The following is a 24305-nucleotide window of genomic DNA, read 5'->3' on the forward strand; positions in this document are numbered from 1 at the left end:
GACTCCTCCACAACCGCTTTGACCCTGCGGCAGCACCAAGTGCAACGGGGCATGTTTCTTTCGATGACCCACAACCAAAATTATCTCGGTTTAGATTTGACTTCACTGTTTCAATGAATCGAAGTTTCATAAGTAAAGGGAAGACCAATGAGGGCATGAGATCCAAGCTTGCGACATGCGAGGCTTCTTTCGGTGCTTATTTGAAGTTAATCTTTGGATTGAAAACTGAAGTGAAGTAGCCAATGATTGATCGCCGGACAACTAATTAACTTTTCTTTTCATGTCGCAAACCTTTTGAAAAAGTCGATTATAAGGCAATGCTCAAGGACCAATGTTAGCTTCGTTTAGACAAACAAAAGAAGAAAAACATAATACATGCCCAATATGCATCGAATACATTGCCCCAAACTTTGTCAACAGGGCGTGTGGAAATATAGGAAAAAAGGAAAGGCATGCTGAAGAATATGTACCACAACGCTCTTAACTTTTAAGCATATTCTCTAAAGCTGACCAAAACTGCTACAAAAAAGTTTTAGTACCTATTACACCTATACATTAGCATATCAGCATATGGTAGGTGGAATCGATCGAATTCAATATTGAATTGAATTTAAGTAGTCACTACTTACTCATTTTTCTTTCTTAATCATCTACTGAAGAATATGTACCACAACGCTCTTAACTTTTAAGCATATTCTCTAAAGCTGACCAAAACTGCTACACAAAAGTTTTAGTACCTATTACACCTATACATTAGCATATCGTAAAGATATGGTAGGTGGAATCGATCAATTCAATATTGAATTGAATTTAAGTAGTCACTACTTACTCATTTTTCTTTCTTAATCATCTACTGATTCAGTCTTCGCATGGTCAGTATACCCTTGAATTTGTTTAGGAAATGAAAAAAACCAATAAGTTAAACTAAGTATTGATAAGGTGAGAAAATTTGTACTTTGTACTTGATCATCGGCAATGTATTGATAGGTTCTTCTTTAATAGTGATTATCCCCTACGATTCTGTTCTTGTTGAGCATCATGCATCATTCGTTATCGACGTCTGCTTTTGCTTATATCTCGTTCTCTGGTACTCTGTTAATAAGAAAGCCAAACCTTTATGAGAACGAATTCCAAGCACGACAAAACTAATACCAAAAAACTAATTGCAACCAATATATTAGAATAGAACAGTAAGACTTGATATATAACACTTGATTGCAATCAAGTTAAGAAGCAAGTATCGGTTTTATATATAAGACTTGATTTAATTCTTCTTAGCATCATAATCTAGTCCCAACAAATTGCAAAGATATCGTATGGACATTGTGCTCATTGAATGTCTTTCAAAGAAATTGTAGCATTATTTAAATTGAAACAATCCCTTAAAAACTAAACTAACCTTTGAGTATGATACTGAAAATGAAGCGTGCAACCACAGTAAGCCTGTAACATGCAGAGTAGCGATATTAGCGAATACTTAAGGTGGGAAAAGAAGCAAAAAATAAAACCGAAAAGAAAGAAAAAAAATCAGAGCAGTGAAATACAGAATGGAAGTGAAAAGGGACGAATCTATCCATCCTATTCTTATCCCACCTATCGATCGGAAATATTGCCATCCCACCCCAAGAATCCCGGATTTGAGTCTATTCCGATTTCGCTACACATCAACACTCGAACTCCAAAACTGAATCCCTATGAACAGGCAATGCGTCCAAACTGCAAGAGGAATATGAAATTGGAGACTGTGAGAGAGTAGAAGATAAACAAAAATAATCAGTAAATGGCAAGGCAATTTAGAGATGGTTGAGGAGAATCGCAGGAATAGAGAAGAATAACATATATTTTTTTCATTTTTTTTACCTTTTAATTGGAAAGCAGAGAGAGTTCGAAACGGTGCGTTGTTTGCGATGAGTTTTTTCTTTTTTTTCGAGTATGAGAATATCTAATGACCAATTTACCCTTTGTGTGAAGAGCAAAAAAAAAGTGGCTGTCTAACTTTCCGGTACCCTTTCTATTTAAAACTTTAGCATAAAACCGGAAATACGGGAACTAATTAGGAAATCTGGTATCCGCTTTATATATAAGATAAGATATGTATATATGCTGGGGTGTAATTCTGCCCACAACGTTCTTTCGAGTTCGATCGACATTAACAACGTATTGCGCAAATAGTAAGAAAATAATATGACTTAATCACTTACCAGAAGTTAGTTTTTACAACCCATTCCACTCTTTCATAGATGGAATCCTTCTTCTTTCACTGTTATTCACCCATTTAGTCCAACTGGATGGTACACAAATATTTCAACACATTTCTGTTTGAAAATTGAAAACAAACCGTTTCATGCCCTAGGAAAACCAAATTTTCAAGCAATATTTTAAATATTTTCATGAGACTGATCTTTGTAGTATGCAATTCTCCCAACACCCCAACCAAGAGTTCCCACTGACTGTATGGAATTAGAGTAAAACAGCACCACTGGTTTTGTCGCTGTTGAATATCCTCATGGACCTGAAACTGTCTGGGCTTAATCAATGGATATATTTCTCTAGGTTGATATAACTGGCACGTCCATGTTTAGAAAATTTTGATCATACAGACACAATCCCATTTTCCTTTTCAGTTTCAAGCTACATGCCTGCGCGACTGCGCCAACAAGAACTACTTTGTGAATTATACGAGTAGAACAGATTAGCTAGCTAAAATTGTCCGAGGATTAGAGTAAGGACATGAGTAAGTCATTGATGAGTAATCTAATAACCTTTGTTAATTGGGTTGGTCATTTGTCCATATTCTTATTTTTTTAAGTTAACCAAAAAGACTTGATAAGGAGAGACACATGCATGAAGATCTATCTTGAAATCTTCTTTACCATTGTGGTGCCACTCATATATTAGTGGACTATATGTCTATATGAAAAGGACTTCAGCACACACACTGGATAAGGATCAATAGCCCTTAATTTAAAATTAGGTAAAAAATCAATAAATTAATTCCCGCATTTTTTAAGAGTGGCAACTCATTTTCTACGTGTTCCAGCTTTACATTTCGGTATTACGATGTGATGGACGGTCTGCTTGTTTAATTTATATAAATTTGAACGCCGTGTGTCATTGTTTGCAAGTATCTCAAACAACATCACTTTCTTTACATTTGGCCTTTGTAACAAAATCTTGCTACTTAGAATTGTTAGTCACACTCTTAATGACTTCAGCTCTGAATTGTAAAATCTGCTTTTGGAGTTTCTCAGATTAGGTGCTCTGGCATTTTAGGTTTAATTTCAAGATTGAGATTAATGCTCAGGGCATGGTGTTGTAGCGTTAACCAATTTCAGATGCACGACGCGTCCAATATAAATTACATTTAAATTTAAGAAAAGAAATTGTTACATTTGTCGCTTAGAATAAATGGCAGTTAAGTATGTTGTTCAATTCGAGCCTCTATGTTAACTTTATCCATACAAATACCCATGGTTTTCTACTTTATAATTTTCTGAAAGTGAAGTATCTTTGCTGAGCTATAATAACTAACATGAAGATCTCAATAGTCGAAAGTTTATAACTCATTTAACCGATTCAAGTTACTATTGAGTGTTTAAGTGTGAAGTATCTAACTTCTTGTTGTTCCGCATAAACATTCACTTAGAAGGGAAGAGGACATAATCATATTTCAAATGCTACATAATCAGTACCTGTCTTTGAAATTGTGGAAATGTTAGAAAAATTACGTAAGAGCCTGTGAAATCTGAGAGACAGACGTATATATATAGGCGGAAAACATGCAAAACAGATAAACTAATGCTCAACCGAGGGCATTAAGTCATTGACAAAAGAGAGCAAGAAACTCAGTTATCATCCCATAACTTAATTAGTTTCTAAGCAATTTTAGAGTGTCTATGTTCAATTGTTTTCATAAATTTTGTAGCACAAGTGGAGTCACCGTATTTGATTAGAAGCCCACAAGTCAATTATTTCTTCATTTGCTAACTTTTGTTTGTATAATTCTGATTTAGGTGGTTCCACATTTCCGCCTGATCCAACTAAAAGAGAAAAAGGAAATTGGAGAGCAATGCAAACAAGCTTCACATCGACCTTAGTTAGTGTTAAACAACAACCATCATATCATTTTGCTCTTCTGTTTATCATTTAACTTTACTATTTTCTCAGCAAAAGAGGAGCGAAAGTTATTAGTGACTCAGAGAGTCAGGGTAATAAAATCAAAGACCATTAATATTGAGTAGTTGAGAATGCTCTCAGGCAGCCACGACAGCCCCCTTTTTTCTCTTAGACTGACACATCAGATTTTGCAATAATTCGGCAGAAAAAAAAAAATTCTATGCCTGTTTTTTTGCCGATTTCAATTCTTCGTTGTTCAAAATAACTAAAAACCTCTTTCCATCTATTATAATAAAACACAATGGCAGGACAAAGAGAGGCCGGGATCGTCTTGGGATCTGAGTTTGATGTGCATGGGGATCTGAAGAGAGGCACGTGTATGACTTAGAACGTTTTGAAACCGTTTCTAATTCTCAAAGGCATTTAAAAAGATTTATTTAATGAATTAAATGTTGTAAATTCAATGCATGCATGCATTGGTGGGGATTTTTTGGGGATCTAAGTTAGATGCGGGGCAGATGTGTGGTGTGATCATTTTGAATGAATTAAATTTCTTGAATGACTTGAGGGGTTTCACTTATAATTGTCATATATATTTATTTTTTCCGCCTAATCTTAATTGTCATTTATAACTATTATAATTTCTGATAACAAAAAAACGTATTTGGGCTTAGGCTTGGGCAAAGACAACACTTCAGTTTCTCACTCCATAATTCTCGCACCCGTTACCTTCCTCTCTCAAAGTCTCAAGAATAACAGACTATTTATTGGGACGTTAAAACACGCAAAGAGAAGAAAATGCAACCAATTTCTCTCTAATGCTAAAAAAGTTGTTGTTCTGATTAGCAGTTCTCAGGTAAGTTGTTGTTTACTTCCTTCTCTATTGGTTCTCATTCCTAACTTTTTATCACCTCTTCATCATGATGTTGGCGTGCTTGAACTTTTTGCTGCCATAAAGTGTAATTGAATTCTATAATTTGAGCTTACTATGGCGCATGACCAAATTGTGCCTTTACAATTTCAATTGTTTCCTGGGTTAAATTTGTATAAATCCCAATCATCCTTATTAATCTTTTTTACTAAATGTTAAGAGAAAAATAATAATGGCTCCAAGACCACAGTGTCTACTAATATGGCATAGCTAAAGAATTATTACATTATCACTGGCCCTTTGCTAGCCAATTTATCAGCAATTGGTTTCCTAAACTTTTCGTTTCTTTTTCTTAATTTTTCGTTTTGATTTCAGTGTTTGTAAGCAGAACTTTGTGCCGGGTCACCTTGGAGCAGGTACTTTTGAAGATTTTCAGCATTATATTCTTTCTCGTGGTGCATGTAATTTTGATTTCTGATACGTTGACACTTCCCATTAGTACAAAGCCACTCTCTAACTATATGCTTGAAAGTTTGGCACTTCAAAGGGGAAAACCCCTTTACTTTCTATTTCTCTCTTAGTATTTGATTTATATTTATCCATCGGATTTTGTCCTCGATCTCCTTTTATCTCTTAAACATTTATCATAAAAACCTTAAGCTTCCATCTAAATCAACCATTTTTCCTCTCCCAAACGATTGACTTTGTAACAGAAAGACCATTGAAGAAGAAAGTCAAAGTACAGCGACCTTGGGTTGGTTGTTTGGTTCAATGCTATGCTTTCTTACATCTTTGTCAGCATCTTTATAGACAAAATTTGTACAAGTTTGTTTCTATAACAATGGTATCCATTGGGTAATGTGTGAAAGGTCTACAAAGCATGCATCGATCAATTTCAATTATATATTTGTTCAACTTAATAATTCGCCTTTGCCCTTTCTTCTTTTTTTTTGTTTTTCAAGTTTACCATTTTCCATTTTGCCCATTTAACTCCAAGCTGGTAAACTATTTCAATCTTCTTCAATATTTGTAAAACTCAAATCTGTGTACATCGACATTAAAAAAAAGTTATAGTTCATGAATGTGCACTAATAGGGCTTCCCCCATAATGTGAACATTCTGAAAAACATATGGGGTTTAGTTAATTAATTTTTTTAGAGAGCCTAGGTCTAAAGTGGTGGTGTAGGCTTATGAAAACCAAGGATGTGTGTGATTGTACTGCTGTACCTAACAGTTTTGTTAACACCTGCTTTCTTTGAAAGCTCTCACACTTTCGCTATAAGATCTTGGGGACTAAAAAGAGATGCCTTCTCATTCTTGCTTAAATTTGCATTGCTGCATTGGTTTCTGGTATTTTGTGTAGTTACTTTTCGTTTATGATGATTGTTTTCTTACTTCATTTAAATGTATGTATGATAATGTTAAGTGATGGTATAGATAAATGATAGACATGATTATGTGATGGTCATGCTATAAGCAACAACCTCATGTAATGTAAATATAGGGGTGGTATAGGAAATAGACTTTTATCTGTAGCTAACAAGATTCATTGTTCTTAGGTTGTGAGAGAAAGATGTAGTTTGGGCTTACAAACAACTGCCTATTGGTTGAAACTTAAGAGGAAAATTCTAACTTTGGACAAAGTGGAGTCTTAGTAATCTTAACTCATAACTGAATGCCAATTCTTTGAATTTTCACAAATGGGTTTTTGAAATCATAATTGAAGATTTGATCTATTGTCGTGTACTTGATGTGTAGTTGCTATGGTCTTGGTTTCATCTTGGTTATAAATTGCTTGGTCACATTTTGCTTCATCATTAGCCTCAAACTATAGCTAGCATGGAATACCTTTCCCCTGCTTGGTGGTAACTTGCTAACCTAATTGATTTATGAATGTCACAATTATTGGTCTTTCAAATGATTATTCGTAAGCAACATACATATTATAAAATAAGTGTCTGAAGAAACATTGTGTCAATAAAATACATTCTGTCAGATGAAGGTGGATACTATATACGAGGGGTGGAGTAGGGCTTTCATTGAGTGGATTTATAAGGAAATTGCAAGCAGTTTTGAATTCGTTCGACTGGCCTCAGCTTGGAGAAACATTCAAGGGGTTATGACTACTTGACTCCGCCTCTTACTGGCAAATTCCCTTGAAGTCAGGGATCAGTCGTAGCTGGAACCCTACTACGGTCCTTACAAACATCTCACTTTATATCGGACTTTAGAGATACATAAGAAAAAAATGCAAATGTTGTAATGCATTACTTCTGGCATGGAGCTTTTAGTCAAGTTCTGTTTCCTTTTGAGATTGATACCGCTACAAGACTGTTGCTTTTGAGATTGAACTATCATAATTCTCTTTGCATTGAATGAACCATATATGCAAGGTTTTTTCCGATTACTATAATTTTCTTTGTGCTTTCAATTGGATTTTTTCCTCAGTTCCTTACATGTCAGTGGTTCCTGGCTCCGCCACTGTGACTTTACCTCAGAATAAGGGTTTCCATTACTTAACATGAGAGTTCCTCCCACAGATCCTCTTCCCTCTCATTTTCTTTGTCTATATTGTTTTCTTTTCTTTCCATGTGTTTCCTTTAGTATCATATTTATCTTATTCCCAAAAAAATGTTCTCTCTCTATGTAATGTTCCTTTGTATGTAACAGGGTCCCAGTCTTTCTATATTTTTGTTTTTCTTTATGTTGATGATACACTTAAAAAGGTGGAAACTAAAGTTGTGGTTACCTGATATTTTCAGGTTCAAAGCGACATGGGCCGAATGACTTTATAGTCAAGGAAATTTTAGGAAGCCAACGACGTTGATGGTTTAAATTGATTTTTACGTGGAGCGGAAGTCTACCCATTGTCTGTAAAAGCTGCGGAATACTAAGCATTTGATTATATTTTGTACTCAAGTTTTTACAAGAATTTGGAATTGTATACCTTTTATATATCTACTTTTTTTGTGTTGTTATTAAGTTTCCATTTTTACCTGACAGTGGGAACAATACTATTGTAAATAACTATATATCTAATGACATATAACTTCCTTATAAATGTGTCTAAGCGTATTGCACTGCTGGATTGATATGCTTTGTTGAATGGACGATCTTCGGTAGGATACCTGCGTCACTCTTAATTATCCCAAATATATTGCATTGACTAAACATATTGTGTATGTGTGTTCATGGTGTATGGTTGTGTTATATCGTCAATGAACTTTCTCCTCATTATGGAATTATCTTAATTTGATTGGTAGATTGTTTTGTTATAGTATTTTTAACTTTTTCTCTTCTTTTTCGGTTAATGTTGAAGATTGCAGGTTGGTAGTAGTGGAATAAGGAATTTAGGGAGGTACTTGATTCAATTGACGACGCCAATTTGCACTTGCAATGAAAACCGGGGATCGAATTTCAAATCCAGAGTTGTGGAACATTTTTTTCATACTAAACACCTTTATTCACCTAGCACACCACACGCTGCAAGAAAACTTTCCGGTACAAGTTGATCTGGTTGGGTGAAAGTGGCACATGCCAAAAGCTTAGGCATCGCATTCCCCCATAAGCCTGTTTTCAATGTCTAAATTTCATACTATAATAGATGCAGTGTGAAGTTATAAATGGTACTTCCTCAGCGTGGTGACGGGAATTAAATTTATAACATCAATTTTTAGCTTTCTTCATCTGCTGTATGTAATTCATTATATGTAAGCACGTTTGGCTTTTCTTCGCGACAGGACCGTAAAGAGTCATGTATATGCCTGTGCAAGACTTAGTCAACTATCTCATATGGAATGCGTAAATACAAGTTGGCAGACTCTGTAACTTTTCTTTTGCATCAGTTACTCAACTAATATATGAGTTGCAATATTTATTTTCTAAGATATTGTAGCAATATGTTTTTTTCATCATTTCAATTTCAGTTTTAATGAATTCATAACTTAAGAACATTCCTCCGAATTTCCTTGGTTAGTCTATTAGAAAGGTACATAGTACTCATATTTTAATATCTTTCATTTCTTACACTGTAATGCATGAGACATAATACTTCTAATGAATTACAATGTCAAAAAAAAAAATAATAATAATAAAAAAAAAAAATAATAATAATAATAATAAAATAAATCATACAACCATCCATCCATCCTCAATTCAATTATTATATACAGTGATTGGTTATCAAAAACGTTATATCCATAAATTCATTCACATTCACATTCTTTTTTTTTTTTTTTTTTTTGGTTGCATCCTTAGTGATAGTTTGTTTATATCATTTAAATGTGTTATTTTCTCTAATCGGCATATAAATGTTTATTTGCATAATGAATAATCTTTCCAAAGCACCCGATAGGGTAGGTAATAAAGTTCTGCAAAATGGATAACCTTTCCAAAACACTCAATGTGGCAAGCAATAAAGTTCTTACTTTCAGTGAAGACAAACTCTCGATTTATAAACCCATACGCACCTTCGACACCTCAGGCCAACAAGCAGTCTTAACAATATACAACCACATTTACAAAACTCACCTAAAGTCGACTGTCGCGATTGGAAAAAACAACGAAGAACATTTGTCAACATAACCAAAATGCCAGTGTGGTTTTGGCAAACCAAACCAATTTGAGTCTTCTAACAATTTACAATGCATAGAGAGCATCGATTAAGTGCTCTTTGAAATTCAGAAGATTAGTAAAACATTAATAAAATGTGTTGTCGACAATTTATGGCTTAATGTTACACAATAATTATTGACATTAATCTTATTGTCTTTATATTGTTCGGTAAAAAAAAAGATTAAATGTGAACAACTATACATTTAACAATAGTACAGTAGATAAAATTGGCGTTCAATTCATGACTTCAAATTGGGTTTTTGCATTAGTTACCACATACTAGCATCCACAAAGCAGGGAAGTATGTCATTAAACGTGTAGTTCCAATTTAAAATAAAATGTCTACAAATTACCACATAGGACACACATAAGAAAATAATTGTGTACCAAAATTAATGTCACTGCACAAACAACTTAATAATAAGCATCTCATAACAAACCGTGCCGTAGGGGCACGGGTAATACCTAGTACTCTACAAAACACCTCCAACTCTTAAAAAAAAAAAAAAAATCATCTCTTCAAACCCTCAAAATAACATAAGAGAAAGCATCTACTCGATAAAAAACATCAACAGTGATTGATAAAGACGATGATGAAAAGTCTTCTGATAGCTATCAAGAAAGTGAAGAGAAAGCATCTGCTGGAGAAAAAACATCAACAGTGATTGATGTTGACCTAAAGTTCAAATTCTACTTAGTATTTTGGAACTTGAATGCTTATCCTTGATCAAACGACTTGATGGCGCTGGAGAAAATTACTCAAGAAAATAAACGAGCTAGCAAGATACGGCGTTACATTGTTGTTGAAGCTATATACTAGGTATTGCAAAATTATACGTAGCAGATATGTTAAATTTGTTATTAATGATATCTTCTCCCAAAAACTTACAACTACCTGTGGGAAAATATAGAAATAAGTCAATAACTGTTGGTAGTAGTCTCAAAAGGGGTTAATCTCTTTCACGACATCCGTTTCTCACCACTGACGTCATACAGATATTGCAAATAGTGCAAGTTCCTTATCTTGCAAATGCTTTCTTTTGAAAACTATTAATAAAACTTAACCTTGCAAGTCATATCTTATTTTAAACAACATGGTGTTATGTTCTTGAGGGTTTGTACTTTTAGGTGGTTCACGATATGAACATACCTTTTTTTTGTTTGCAAATGATTACAGAACTCTGGACAGATAGCTCCTTTGGATGTGATTATCAGACTGAAGGAGAAATTTCGTTTTCGTGTCTTGCTAGATGAGAGCAACTCATTTGGGGTGCTTGGAAGTTCTGGTAGAGGTCTTGACTGAACATTACGGTGTTCCAGTAAGTTTGAAATTCACTTGGTTCAATTGATAAGCTGATATCTCAATGGTGCTCTTAGTATATTTATTGTTTTGTTATTGTAACAAATTGACTTCATTTAATCAGATTGATGATTATGGCCAAGAGAAGTTGTGGAAAACACAGAAGCAGCTCATGCCACGGAAAAGGAAAAATCACGAGTAGTTTCGGATTGTATGGGTAAAGAATGCCTGAACTGCGTAGTGTATATTTTAAAAATACATTAAGCTACCAATGATTCCATCTATGTGTTGCAACAGGGATGCGTGCATAAAGTTTGTGCAGCTATGGAAGGAAAAGCATGAAACTGGCCAGTGGCTTGAAATTGATTCAGCTGAAACAATGTCGAATCCTTCTGACGTCTCTTCTATGATTGCTCCCGGCACTGTGATTTCTATTGAGGCAAAGAAGCAGAATGAATCTGGGGAATTATGGCATGAGTCAAATGCAGGTATGATTTTCATTGTAGATGGGCCAGTCAAAAAATATCATTTACATTTTTCCATTTTCCCTTTGGCTTAAGATATTTAACCTGAAATAAATCTCCTACTATCAAACGACATTTGAAATTTTGGGGGTAGCAAACCAACCATCCTTCCAGAAAGTTTTTTCATTTGGTTTGAGGTTGTTTCCAATTTCAATGTACAGGAGTGTGAGTGAATAAACACTGTGAGAAGAATTCAGTACTTTTTAGCACATTCAGATCCCACAAAAAGAACTAAAGCGGTTCTTTAACATGCTTTTTATAAAAAAAATTCTGACGCCTTCTTTGGATATCCCAATCAAATGAAATAAGCAATGTATTATTTAAACTTTTCCAGAGAAAACGCCTCCACTGGATTCCAGAGAAAAGGCCTCCACTGGATACACAAATACCCCCAGGCAGCCAGGAGTATTTCCAAGGACAATATCAGCATCCTATGTACCCTCAGTGGCCTATTCATCCACACGGAGCGCCTCCCATCTTCCAGCCGTACCCAATGCATTCCATGCCTTACTATCAGAACTATCCAGGAATTGGACCATTTTTCCAGCCACCCTATCCTCCTATGGACGATCCTAGGTGCTTATTTTCAAACTTTATATACATGTACTAATTTTGCACTAGACATTCTACTGTTATGCAACTAGATATTAGTGGCCACTAGCTGTGTTTGTTGACATTTCATGTTTATATTCTAAATTTTCACTCTATAAAACCAAATTCGTGTTATTGTAGGCAAACTTTGGTTAGTGGTATTTGCGCAAAAAGCGGGGCCAATGTGCAGTCAAGAAGAGGTATAAGGAGTGCTAACGTGATGTATCTTAAAGACCTTGCACTAGGCGAAGCTAAAAACAAGAACTTCGTTTTCTCACCCATGTCCGTTCAACTACTACCTGTGAGTTTCACTCTTTTTGACAAGTTTTTACACCGTTAAATAATTGTGTGTTTGTCCGGGTTTTCATAATTTAGGATGTGTTTGATTGCATTGCACAAGGGAATCAATGCTTGCAATGTGAATGCTCTTACTCTACCTAGGATCAGTTTGCCCATGGTGAAGACTGAAGAGTATGTCTACTATTTGACTAAACGTCATCATAGTTATAGCAGATTTGGCATTTTGTGAGTCTGTGCTATTGCCTTAATAATGGCCTCGATGCATACATGTGGTAAATGTTTCAGTGTGCTTGCACAGGGAGTTATTATATATACAAACCTGAGGTTTCATCAGAAGGCCCCAGGCTTTCAGTAGCTAGAATCAAGAGGATATAATCGAAAATCAATAGTTAACATATGTCTTTTGCAATTCCTTCATTGTTTATTTATATTTTTTTCACTTTCGTTTACAGCTGTATATTTCAGTAACATATTTTATGGTTATAATAAAGGCAACAGGGGAAGATCATGATGGGTTCCTCAGCAAATGGATTCAAAAGGTTACAAATGCACTAATGCCATCGAAGGGATATCTGATTTGGCAGATGGCCCAGCTCAATGAACACTGGAGTGGACAGAATGTAAAAATGGATATCAAGGACTCGCAATTCTATCTCCTTGAAGGAGACTCTGTTGAAGTTCCCTACGTGACTAGCGCCACAACACAACTCATCAATACTTTCGAAGGTTTGAAAGTGCTAAGGATTCCTTTTCGCTTTAAAACCTTATCTATGTACATTCTTCTTCCCAACAACGGAGACAAGCTCTGGTCTCTTATTGAGAGGGTGGATTCTGATCCATGGTTCTTGAAAAGATGTCTTTGTCCAAATACAGATGCAGTTAGTATGGGGAGTTCATGGTACCAAAATTCAAGATCGAATATGCGGTGGCATCTCCTATGATTCTTCGTGGCTTAAAATTAAAACCGCGTTCTACTTTGATAGCAGATTCGAATGCGTTCTTTGACGAACTAAAGACTGAGGAAGCTAATGAGGTTGAAGCTCCTGATGCTACTGCTATAGCTGTGGAATCCACATCTGTGCCCGAGCCGCATGTGGATGAGGTCGATTTTGTGAAATCTACTTTTGTGATGTTGGATTCATTTGGAGAGGTGGTCGATGTATTAGAAGCTAACTACATTAGTAGTTGATCACAAAATGTTAATGACGAGCAATGCAAAAAGATTGACCAGCACCGTCTCATGAAATTTATTACATATCATGGACCTCATGTTTTTGAAATTTGTCCGTCTATACCAAATGCTGAAATAATTTACTGTATGAGTTTGTGTTAATGTGTATGTATCAGATGTTGTTTACTTAAAGAGTGTTGGATGAATTCTAATCTTTTATTTATTGTCATTAGACTCAGGTAATTTGCACCATCTTCTTATGGTGAGCTCCAATTTAGATCAATGCTTCAACTCACTACCAATCAATATCACAAACGCATACACTTGCTATTCCTTTTGCTAGCCAGCCTTAGTTGTCATCAAATAAATGCCGGGGAAAAACACAACCAAACCTGCTAGAGTTCTGCTTGAGTTTGATGCTCCTTTAATCTGAACATAAATTATACTCATTGAACTTTTTACAACAAGAAAATCTGGAAGAAAATGAAAGGATAGCACGGTAAAAGATAAGGAGTTCTCAAGGATCCCCGCCAGTGGATTCATTGGCCAAAAAACCGACCTTTGCATCCTTAGAACTGCAATATACACACTAGGACTGCATGCTTACAGAATGTGTTTTCAAACTCACATCTCTTCATCTGATATATTCTCGATGAAGTTTGCACAGATTTGTTCGTAAATTGTTTGTGAATATAGTAGTTGAATGTCACATTTCTATCATCAAGACGTGTTTCTGATCAAATTCGAGTCTGCCGTTGAGTTGGTCAAAGGACTATGTTGATGGGGAGGCCACATGATGCGCTCTGGTGGGCATGGTGCAGGAGCCGGGTGGGCAATGAAGGTCGGGATTTTTTCTCCTGGCATCAACACAAATACCCCTTTTGCGTACACAGACATCTGCAGGAAATTAATCGAATAAATAAATCACCAGATGTCTCATTTCTTACAAAAGAAATTGTGATTCAAGTTTATTTCATACCCAGAGATGCACATTGTTTGAGAACATAGTGATACAAGGTATGAAAATGCACAACACCAACGAGTAGAGTTCAATAAGCACTCAATTGTTGTTTCCTATTATATATGGGATCTATTTATGTTAATATTCCTGTTTTATCTTGACGAAACTAGGAATTTGATTTTGTTTCACACTCTTTATTCAAATAAGTAAATAACCCAATAAATTAGTACAAATGTTAAGATTAAATTGGAAACGATCTTATTTAGATAACCTTTTTTACTATCCAAAACACACAAATTAAATAACTGTTATCTTACTTGCATAGAAATTCAACTCAAATGTCCAAGGATAAATTTAAGAAGTCTTATACAATCCTTTTCCACAAGCTAATACAATTACACAATTACACATCTTATACAATTAAAAATCTAAAGGTAACACAACACTAATCGTCTTAGAAGTCTTAGAACTCTGTTACTACTATAACTTATAGATATCTGAGTGGTTATAAATCTTCTCCTCATCCGTTCATACCAAACAAAATCTCTCAACAAAAGCTGTAAGCAAATTGTTTTTTTGTCGCTCAAGATCCTCTTCATTGTCACATATCTTACTGTAAACAAACTGCAGAAGTAGTATACTCCCCAACTCCCTTAGCACCTCCAAGAGTTGTAACACCCCAAACACAACTGACAATAGAAATAATTCCTCCAAACACCTGCAACTTGATCATATAGCGATTATATCCTAAGGCTTCCAGTATAATATATATTTATACTAACACCATAAATCCCATCAGCAAGAAGGGCACCGGAAGCCAACCCAAACATGAAACAAATCAGCGTCAAAATCGGCAAAGCAACACAACAAGCAATCACTCTCGGCGTCACAAGGTAATCCATCGGGTGGTCATTACCAAGAACTCTCAATGTATATCTGCTCCAAACCCGCATTGTTCCCTAACTCGCTGCAAATGCACTCCTTATCGCCCCCAAAGGTTCTTTGTCTGATCAAGTAAGTCTTTGTCCAATAAGACAATTTCTAAATCATTATCAGCTGTAGTGAATAAGAGCAGCAGCTATAAGAGGAGTTAAAGCTTTAGCCAAAGAGAGGAAAAGTTGTTCAGGCTTACCTTATGGATGACGAAAAAATATATACCTCCAGAATTGCTCGGTACAATAGACGATGTATTCTTGCACTGAAAAAGAATAATGGTACGAAGTGTTAATTTTTATTTTACCCTCTTGATAAATATTCTAACAAAATAATATATTAAAGGGTCTAACCTTATGCGAATATATTGAAGGTTCTAACCTTATGCGTCATAGAAGAATTATGATGTCTACAAATACAAAGAGCAACCATAGAGAAAAAGTGCTAAAAGAGCATAGAGGAAAACATCCACAGCTAATGGAATATGAAAAATGTAGCTTTTTAAGTGTTTTTTTAAGTGAAGTTGTCGGCTTGGCTGTAGAAGCCCTCGAGATTTGTCTTTCCGGGGACGATAGTAGGACGGACCTAGGATGAGATCACTCGCTTTCTCTGGTCGCTACCCATTGGAAGGAGATTGGATAGGTGCATTTACCAATAGATTTATTAATTTCTTGATACTACCGTCATTTCTTCTCTAGGTTTGTTCTTACATACTTATTCACAGCTGATGCAATGGTGTCTACTAGCCTCTCAGTCCTTGGTTATGACTACATAAACCTAGGTATCATTTTTTGCTTATCAAAAGTTGTTAGGTGCTCATATGTCCTTGGTCTTATTATTCTTGACAACTCATTGGGGTTTAACTAGATGATTGTTGGGTAGAATTGGATATAGACTCCAAGGTACAAGTAGATAACAGGTTTTTTCACACTCATTTTCTCAATTTAACTTTAGAACCTCCACTACTAATTGTTTGTGTCAATAAGGTAATATTGGTAGTTATATAACAACAGGTGTTAGTTTATGCATAACCTACATGATATTTCCATTTCATTTGGACATAGACATGTAAATTTCATGAATGAAGCAAAGACACCATATTATCCACCAATAGCTATAGCCCCCTCCAGTGATTTTTCGTAGAATAACTTTAACTTTTTTTACCATGGAAGGGAGTTTAAACATCAAATCCGCTAATATGCATGATGGACAACTTAACTTTCTATCATTGATCCGTGGATGTTAGTGTTAAGGTTAGCAATGTATCATTATTAGGATAAACCAAAAGTACTTTTGTAGATTATTTTTACAAGCATGTGTTGATTATTAATAGGGTGATTATTAACGAATGTATAAGGTTTAAATAGTAAGGCAATCAAATGTTACTTTGTGTTTAACTTAGCTAGGTAAGATATACAACATCTTATTAGCTAGATAAGTTCTACTACAAATAAGGGATGAGTAGAGCAAAAAGAGTCATGAAACTTATATATTGAATATGAAAAAGATTTCTTGGGTGTGTGCTACGAACAAAAACCCCACTGCTTATTATTTGGAGTAGCATAACGCTTATAAAAGTTTCCTGGAATGCTTACTATTTATCGCTAGACTGACATTGAAATATTTTGGTTGTGAATGTGGTCTACCTCAAATGTTTTAACCAACATAAATTCTGCTTGGGTTTCGGTGTTCAAATGTTTAGATGTTTTTTCGATACACACTCTTGAACTGAGATTGTATGTGTGTGAGGGGGAATTGAAGCCTTATGTAATTTGATTACCTTTTCTTGGCTTTTTATATCTAGAAAATTTCCATGCTTCACGTTGGAGTCTGCATACTCATGACCAAGGGTTGGGAGGCATCATACATTTAAGTATGTAACACAATCCAAGAATGACGACATGCCAAAGAAGTAGAAAAATGAATAAAAGAAACTTAGGTAATCAAACTCCCTTATAATCAAACTAACCTTTGGGTTGGTCTTGAAACAACCTATGGTTTTACTTAAACTAATTTAGATTTTATCTTCTATTTTGAATACCTTTTGGTGAAAACCAAGCAATCTGGTTCTACATGTAGTTTAGTTAGTACCACTAGTAAATGAGCACGTGCATTGCACGTGCAAGTCATACAGTTAGTTTTTTTTTATTTAGAATAATAATGCCAAAAATTTAATATGTGAGTCTCAAATTTGAACGACAAAATAATAAGATAACCCTTGTCTAAACTCTAAAGTTGCATGATTTCGTTAAAGTTGTTTGAAGAAATTTCCTGTGCCAACGTAATAAATACATTTTTTTTTTTCATGTTAGTTATAAAGAATTAAGTAATCATAAAGCACAGACTCCCACAGAGTCAACAATCACCACCGCTGGTTGTATATTTACCATACATTCCGATTTTCTGCCCATATCCGTTTAGAATTTGTTTCCTTAGTCGAGGTTCTAGGTGTTTCAGTAGAATTTTCAAATGGTAATATCTGAATCAAGAATAAAATAAATAAGGCAGATTAGTAGGGCAATACTGATTCTCTGATATCAAGATTTTCACTATTCTGGGAAGTTACTATGAAGGTATTAAAATTGGCTTAGCCATCTAAATTTACAACCAAGTGAACCAACTCACGCACTAACGACTATGTGATGGCATATTAGTATGTACATTTTTCTCTAATATATATATAACAATTAACCCAAGTAGAACAATTAAATGAAAACCTACTTTTCAATTGGTTCCAGATCATTCACGTACTTTTGGGCTCTCGGGTATAGGATCTTGGTAGTTAGTATCAAGAGCATGCAATTCCACCGTGTCGACCAATTTCCGGCTTCAGCATAAATGAGAAAGATGCAGCCTGCAGTTATGATGGTCAAGTCGTCAGTAGCCTTAGTTCAGAGGCAATTTTGGGTGGTGTACTTGAAAGTTTCTATGCTAATCAGTTTGATGATAGTTTGAAAGTAGAGGCATATGAGTTGATGTTCAACTCACAGACAAATGGGGACTGTGTCTGCTGTCAACATGTGCACGAGTATGAAAGACAATTTGGCAAATTCATTCTTTAACAGGAAAATGGAGACAGGAGTGAATGTTGCTGAAAGGCTTTGTGATCTCACAACATCTATGTGTGCACAGTTTTACACATATGCAAGTATCTAGGAATTCTCAAACTGACTCATTCTTGCGGATCTGCATTTCTATATATGTAGCTTCTCTTCCTGCCATTTCATAGTTTCTCAGTCTATTTTGAAGAAATATACGATTTAATCTGTATGGTTACCATGTAATGAATTGGTGGCTTTGGCATTTGAAGAGCTTCTGGCTAGGGAACTTTGGAATCAAGAACGATGGCATTACCACCACTTTAGAGTTCTTTTCTGTAATTTCCACACCTCATATATATGTTTTGAAACAGTTGTATGCATCAGTTATATTTCTTTTCATTTCAATGTATCAGATAGGTTCTATAAGCCATAGGGAACAACGTAACATAACTAAATTCTGTCTTTTGGGTTTCTTTCCATTGATTGGAATGATCTAATAGGTGTATATTGTTTTCTGTTGGATAGATATACCTTTAAACGTGTATTTCGGTTCTTTCTTTCATCTGAAGACAAAACCTCACCTCGTAAAAGAATTTAGGCCAGAACATTAATTTGAAGTTGTTTTGGTTGTACTGGATATACTCAAGTGACTTCCCTTTGGTGGATATTTGGGTTTTCTGTTTTTTCTCCTTTCAGGGTCTTTCGCTAGTCGCTACTGTATATTTTCTCTGGTTCTCCATTTGTTTCTATATTGATGCTATAGCAGAGGCCACTTAGGTTTTTATTAGCCAAACATTCCACAGGCAACTTAATGCTTCTTTGCAAGTGTCGGGCATCTCAACCTATATGCTTATTTGATAGCCTCAAGTAATCGCTGGTATTTGCTCTCTGCTTATAAACAACATGTATTTACATCTTCCAACATCTATTATTACTGTACAAAACTGGGTACTTGGGATCATATCCCACCCAATTTTGCCTAAATAAAAATAACGAATCATCAGTGCATGCATAGTAACACATATATAACATAGCAACTATCTTTGTTTAGAGTTCAAATGTTCAATGTTCAAAGAAAACGAAGAAAAATAATAAATATTAAAACAAAATAGAAAAATAAGTAATACAGGAATAGCAATGAAGTAACAATGCTAATCTCTCCCCCCCCCCCCCCCCCTAATGTAACCAATGACATCATCATCTAGTATAGGCTTAGTTATATACAATAACTTTGATCTTGAAACTATACATATCAAAGATATGAAGGCCTGATCAGAACCAATAAACATCAATTATATATCCTCTTCAAAACAAATTTCTAATCTTTTAGAATTCTGAGTTCACAGAATCTGAGAGAAGCTTATGAATAAGAATAAGGTTTGCTGAAATTAATGAATTTGAACCTATATGATCTTCTACACATCAACGTTAGATATTCAAAACATAAAACTATATATAGACAACAAAAGGAAAAATAAATAAAAAAAAGGGATAGGAAAAAAAGAACGGAAAGATCAAGTAAATATAATACTGAGACTATGGATGACTTGGCCGCTGCTGTGAGAGTCCCATAAGCGAGATGTAGATCTATCAGATCAACCTTCACGGGAAAAGATAGAGAAGGTGGTTATATAGTGAGACAATGTAAATCTTGTCATTAGTACAACCAAGCAAAATGTAAAGCAACTCAGTGTTATAATCATGAAAAAAAATTATGTACTGAATAAATAAAAATTAATGTCTTGTGTATCTATCCTAAACATGTATCAATTAGACTTTTTCTTTTTTACCTGTTCAATGTGAGTGAGCATTAGGTCTCCTTCTAGCCTGTAATCTACAGGAAAAACTTTAGTTGCTATGGAACCATTTGTGGCCTTATCCTTGATGTCACTATATTTATTTCAAAAATTAATGATGAACCTATAAGCTCATTCAGTATATTCTTAACCACTTGAGAATCACTTTCCTGTTTAAAGAAAAGTTTATATACCTAAATGAGATATATTCAAAGGAAAATAAGTTATTACTGAAACGTTTAATTGTAGATTTACTGATTTAAGCATCCCTCCAATTCATATGCTGGGTGTTTAACCAGTTCTTCTACTTGTCCAAATATGGCCAATGCGGACTCGAATTTGATATCTATCATTGAATGTCAATATCAATAATAATTGAAAGGGAAGTTAAGAGGTTCTTAATAAAATTTCATAGTTTTACCTTGCAAATGGAGATGGCATAAACTCATTACAGCTATTACACCAATAGCTATCACCTTTTTCCAATATTTTTTTCTTGGCCAAATATCAATCTAGTATCGCTCAAAGTGATTCTCTAAGAGTTAGCATAAAATAAGAGTGAACGATGTCTTTAGAAACGACAATGGTAAGTAAATCTCTAAGTAATGATTGATACTCATTGAACAAAATCAATCTATAATGAAAATGCAGCATTTATTACCAAGTAATGATTGAATAAGCAATAATAATGTCATACTAAACTTCTAAAACATTTACCTGAATCAAGTCAATAGCTCCTCATAAGGCACCCCCAACCATCTGGGGAAATCGTCAAGCTCCAAAGATCCAATGAGTTCCCACCATTCAGAGTAGTATCCCTACTGAATAGGCTATCCATTGAACCATCCCAACTTCACTCAAGATATGGGATTTGAAGAAACTTCATCCGAGACTCAAAATCGGATAGCTATTCAGAAAGATTCTTGGCAGTATTTCCGTCAACTGGCACCACAATCTCATAATTGGTATTCTGTTTCTTACTTGGGTTAGCATTATGCTCATTACTTACTATAACGGTTGAGAGGACATAGGTTATTTTTGGAGTCTCAAGTTCCTGGTTTCCATCCAAATTCGGAATAACTGAGAGAGTTGCTCCCTTCGAAGTAGAACACAATGTGTCTCCATCAGCAGGGGTAAAATACTGGAATCCACTTTGATATTTCATTGAAGCGAAATGACCAATAAACTCTGACCACAAACCCAAAAGAGTCATCACTCATGTAGTTCATCAAACTAAAATCCTAATTAAACACTGGCCTCTGCAAGGTGTGGTTGCCAGCAGGCAGTGCTTTATGTGGATTTGCTTTCACAGCGCGAGTTTGAGCAGCGGGGGAATTCTCTTGTGGGAAATTAACCTTAGCTTTGTTTCCACGGATCATGTGTGCCTCAGCATCAAAAGCTCTTGCAGCTTCTTCAGCAGTGTAGAAGGCTCCAAGCCACACCCTGACACCCTTCCTGGGGTCCCTGATCTCTATTGCCCATTTCCCCCATGGACGATGTATGATACCTCTATAGTTTGTACTGATACTTCCTTTTCCTCTTTGCGGACTTCTCAACATATCCATTGAATTCCACATTTTTCAGAGCAGCAGATGCTTCTACAGAATCGAAAAAAAAAATCAAATAAATTCATATACCAGGCACCCTTCTTACAAAACCACGACTAACCATAACAATGAAACCACCCATGACCCCTTTAGTTTTGGCCAACTAAAAACAACTATGCATGATTGAGGGCTTGAACCGTATAGGCTTGTCACTGGTAGTCTAATGCACTCTAATGCATTAAAGCAGCGCAGGGGTAAAGAGCATGTGACTTGTTGTAGAATCTTGATAAGGAAACACTTCACGCTGCTGAATAACTTATCAGAATCTAATGCATATCTCCTACCAATTAAGTACTGGTAAAGGAAAATGTGTGTGTGACCGTAGACTCATGGGCACAAACACTCAACACTGAAATGTGATAATGAATGTGGCTAAAAATATGCATGCATTCTCTTACCTAGCCTATAAACCCTGGATAGAGGACATAAGTAACATCAAGTAACCAGCCCACCAAGTATAAATGGGATTTCTCATTTAAACATCCAGATAGTGGCTAAATATAAATTTAGATCATGATGGTAGTCAAAATCTATGGCAATAGATGCAAAGTTTTCATTAATATTTTCACTAAGATGGTGGTATTTGATTAAGGGACCTTCTAATTTAAAACAATGAGACAGTCCTCCGAACAGAAGTTCTAATCCAGAATTTTGTACCTTTTTGGCTTTGCCAACATTACAACAGAGTATGCATTCTAGGTCATCTTGCACGAAACTTTCAACCATGAGTATCTAATTTGTACAAAATAAAATACAACAAAATTGCCAAGAATCCAAGATAAGTACCTTGAACTTTGCATAAGTCCTACATGCAAAAGTTGCAGCCCTGGCCTTAGATAGCAATCTTGAGAGTGACAAAGCTAATCTCATATTCCTTTTTTGTGATATCCTGAACTTTGTTTGCCATCACTAACGGGATCCTATGGAATAGGGAGTAGTAGATACATTAAATCAACCACCAAACCAAAACGAAGAAACTGAAAGGGTATAACTTTGTTGACGAAATTCTTATAAAATCATTATAACTGATCAATGAAGATGAAAGTTGATAGATTAACATCGGGCATACGAATGATTTAAAAGCTTTTTATAGTTTCAACTAACATATAGATGAGCCCAAGATATTAGTCGATAAAATATATAAGAGAAAGAGAAAGATGTGTACCCAAATGTAGCATTTGAAACTCGTTGTCTCGAAATGTGAGGCTACCCGCAAGAGACGCACGGACATTGGAATAATCAGGTAAAAGTTACAAGAAGCCAACAATTATTTCCATAAAAAAATGTTGACTAAAACAACCAACACATTCGAAGAAGGCAAAATATAATGCATTGATCTGATTCGAGTTACCTTTAAGGAAACCCATGCCAAACACATTTAGAATCCTTTATAGCACATTAAAAGACAATCAGACCCTACAGAGAAGGCTTTTGTCTTTGTTTGATTAACATAATAATGCCAAAGTGTTAGAATATTCATTATACTTTGTGCCTTCAAATCATGGGTTTGTATGACTCCCTCAATTGCAAGGGAACTTCGAAAATAGAAAGCAAAAAGGAAATGAATTAAAGATGCTTGAATAACTTGGGTCAAGTTTGAAAGTAAAGTTGTGAAAGTTGTGACGGCAAAAAGTTCTTATTCTAATAAGCATCTCACTATCAAACATCTCCTCTAAGCCAACCAATTGGACGCAATTATATCATGGAACTAAAACTTGAGATTACCGAAAAATCAAAAGGGGATAGAAGAACGTACCTTTGAATTTTAAAGAAAAGAACGAAAACAATCCCCGTAGCAATTGTTACAACCATATCAAAGGCAAAAAGACATAATTGTTGGAAAATTGCAGACTTATATTACAGGATTAAAGAATATTAGAAAACAAAAATAAACGAAAGTATTACCTTTGATTTTGAAAATGGAAAATAGGGTTTAAATTTATGTTCATTGGTTGCAAAATGTTTGATTTGAACTTTCAAACTTAACGGGTTTTAATTGGGAATATAAGAAACCAGAGAAGACGAACGAACGTGGTTTTTTTTTTTTTTAAATTGGGAAACAGCGAAACGGTGTCTCTGTTTCTGAAGACGTTGAGTTTTATAGTCCTGGGAATGCTTTACATTACTGATTAACCCTTTAAGCGAAGAGCAAAAAGAAAATAGCTGTCCAACTTTCTGGTACCCTTTTGATTAAAAACTTTGGCCTAAAACCGGAAATACTACAACTAATTGAAAAAGCAAGTATCCGCCATTATATATATTGCCCTATTCGGTTAAAGGTTTCATACTATCAAAATGTATCCGACTTTCTATCAAACATCTTTTTGCTCTATCCTGCATGCTCATGGTTGCTCTATGTGTTTCTAACTATTGTGTAGTAGGGACCTGAATCCGCAACCTCATGGAGGTGCTTTTCCTAATAACCTAAACGTGCCCCTGCTATACCTCTGAAGTGCAATTATAAAGTAAATAGCCAGAGA

The 24305-nt window shown here is 35.1% G+C and overlaps 2 protein-coding genes and 2 long non-coding RNA genes across 7 annotated transcripts in view; 2 read left to right on the top strand and 2 right to left on the bottom strand.

Annotated features, from left to right (window-relative positions):
* LOC147484844 (uncharacterized) overlaps positions 1 to 24305 on the top strand; it is a 73743-nt gene that overhangs the window by 8524 nt on the left and 40914 nt on the right. The gene's annotated exons all lie outside the window — the stretch shown is intronic.
* LOC147484846 (uncharacterized) lies at positions 824 to 1717 on the bottom strand. Its single transcript, XR_015206965.1, has 3 exons — positions 1594 to 1717; positions 1400 to 1443; positions 824 to 1092 (listed from the first exon to the last, which is right to left on the bottom strand). It is a non-coding gene; the product is annotated as an uncharacterized LOC147484846 (long non-coding RNA).
* LOC147484847 (serpin-ZXB-like) lies at positions 10074 to 13704 on the top strand. 3 transcript variants are annotated; one of them, XM_086578236.1, is made up of 7 exons: positions 10074 to 10421; positions 10779 to 10920; positions 11026 to 11118; positions 11199 to 11389; positions 11760 to 12001; positions 12158 to 12317; positions 12808 to 13704. In XM_086578236.1, exons 4-7 carry the CDS (start codon positions 11354 to 11356, stop codon positions 13255 to 13257), a joined length of 888 nt encoding a protein of 295 aa, XP_086434362.1. In that variant the 5' UTR covers positions 10074 to 10421; positions 10779 to 10920; positions 11026 to 11118; positions 11199 to 11353; the 3' UTR covers positions 13258 to 13704. The 3 variants fall into 3 exon arrangements, with proteins under 3 accessions (XP_086434362.1, XP_086434360.1, XP_086434361.1); XM_086578234.1 differs by having other exon boundaries at positions 11785 to 12001; XM_086578235.1 differs by lacking the exon at positions 10074 to 10421 and having other exon boundaries at positions 10781 to 10920; positions 11026 to 11112; positions 11785 to 12001.
* Positions 19684 to 20986, bottom strand: LOC147484848 (uncharacterized). The gene is made up of 2 exons (XR_015206454.1): positions 20936 to 20986; positions 19684 to 20022 (listed from the first exon to the last, which is right to left on the bottom strand). It is a non-coding gene; the product is annotated as an uncharacterized LOC147484848 (long non-coding RNA).

Source organism: Coptis chinensis, chromosome 8 (assembly GCF_015680905.1).
Source record: "Coptis chinensis isolate HL-2020 chromosome 8, ASM1568090v1, whole genome shotgun sequence".
Lineage (NCBI taxonomy): Eukaryota > Viridiplantae > Streptophyta > Magnoliopsida > Ranunculales > Ranunculaceae > Coptis > Coptis chinensis.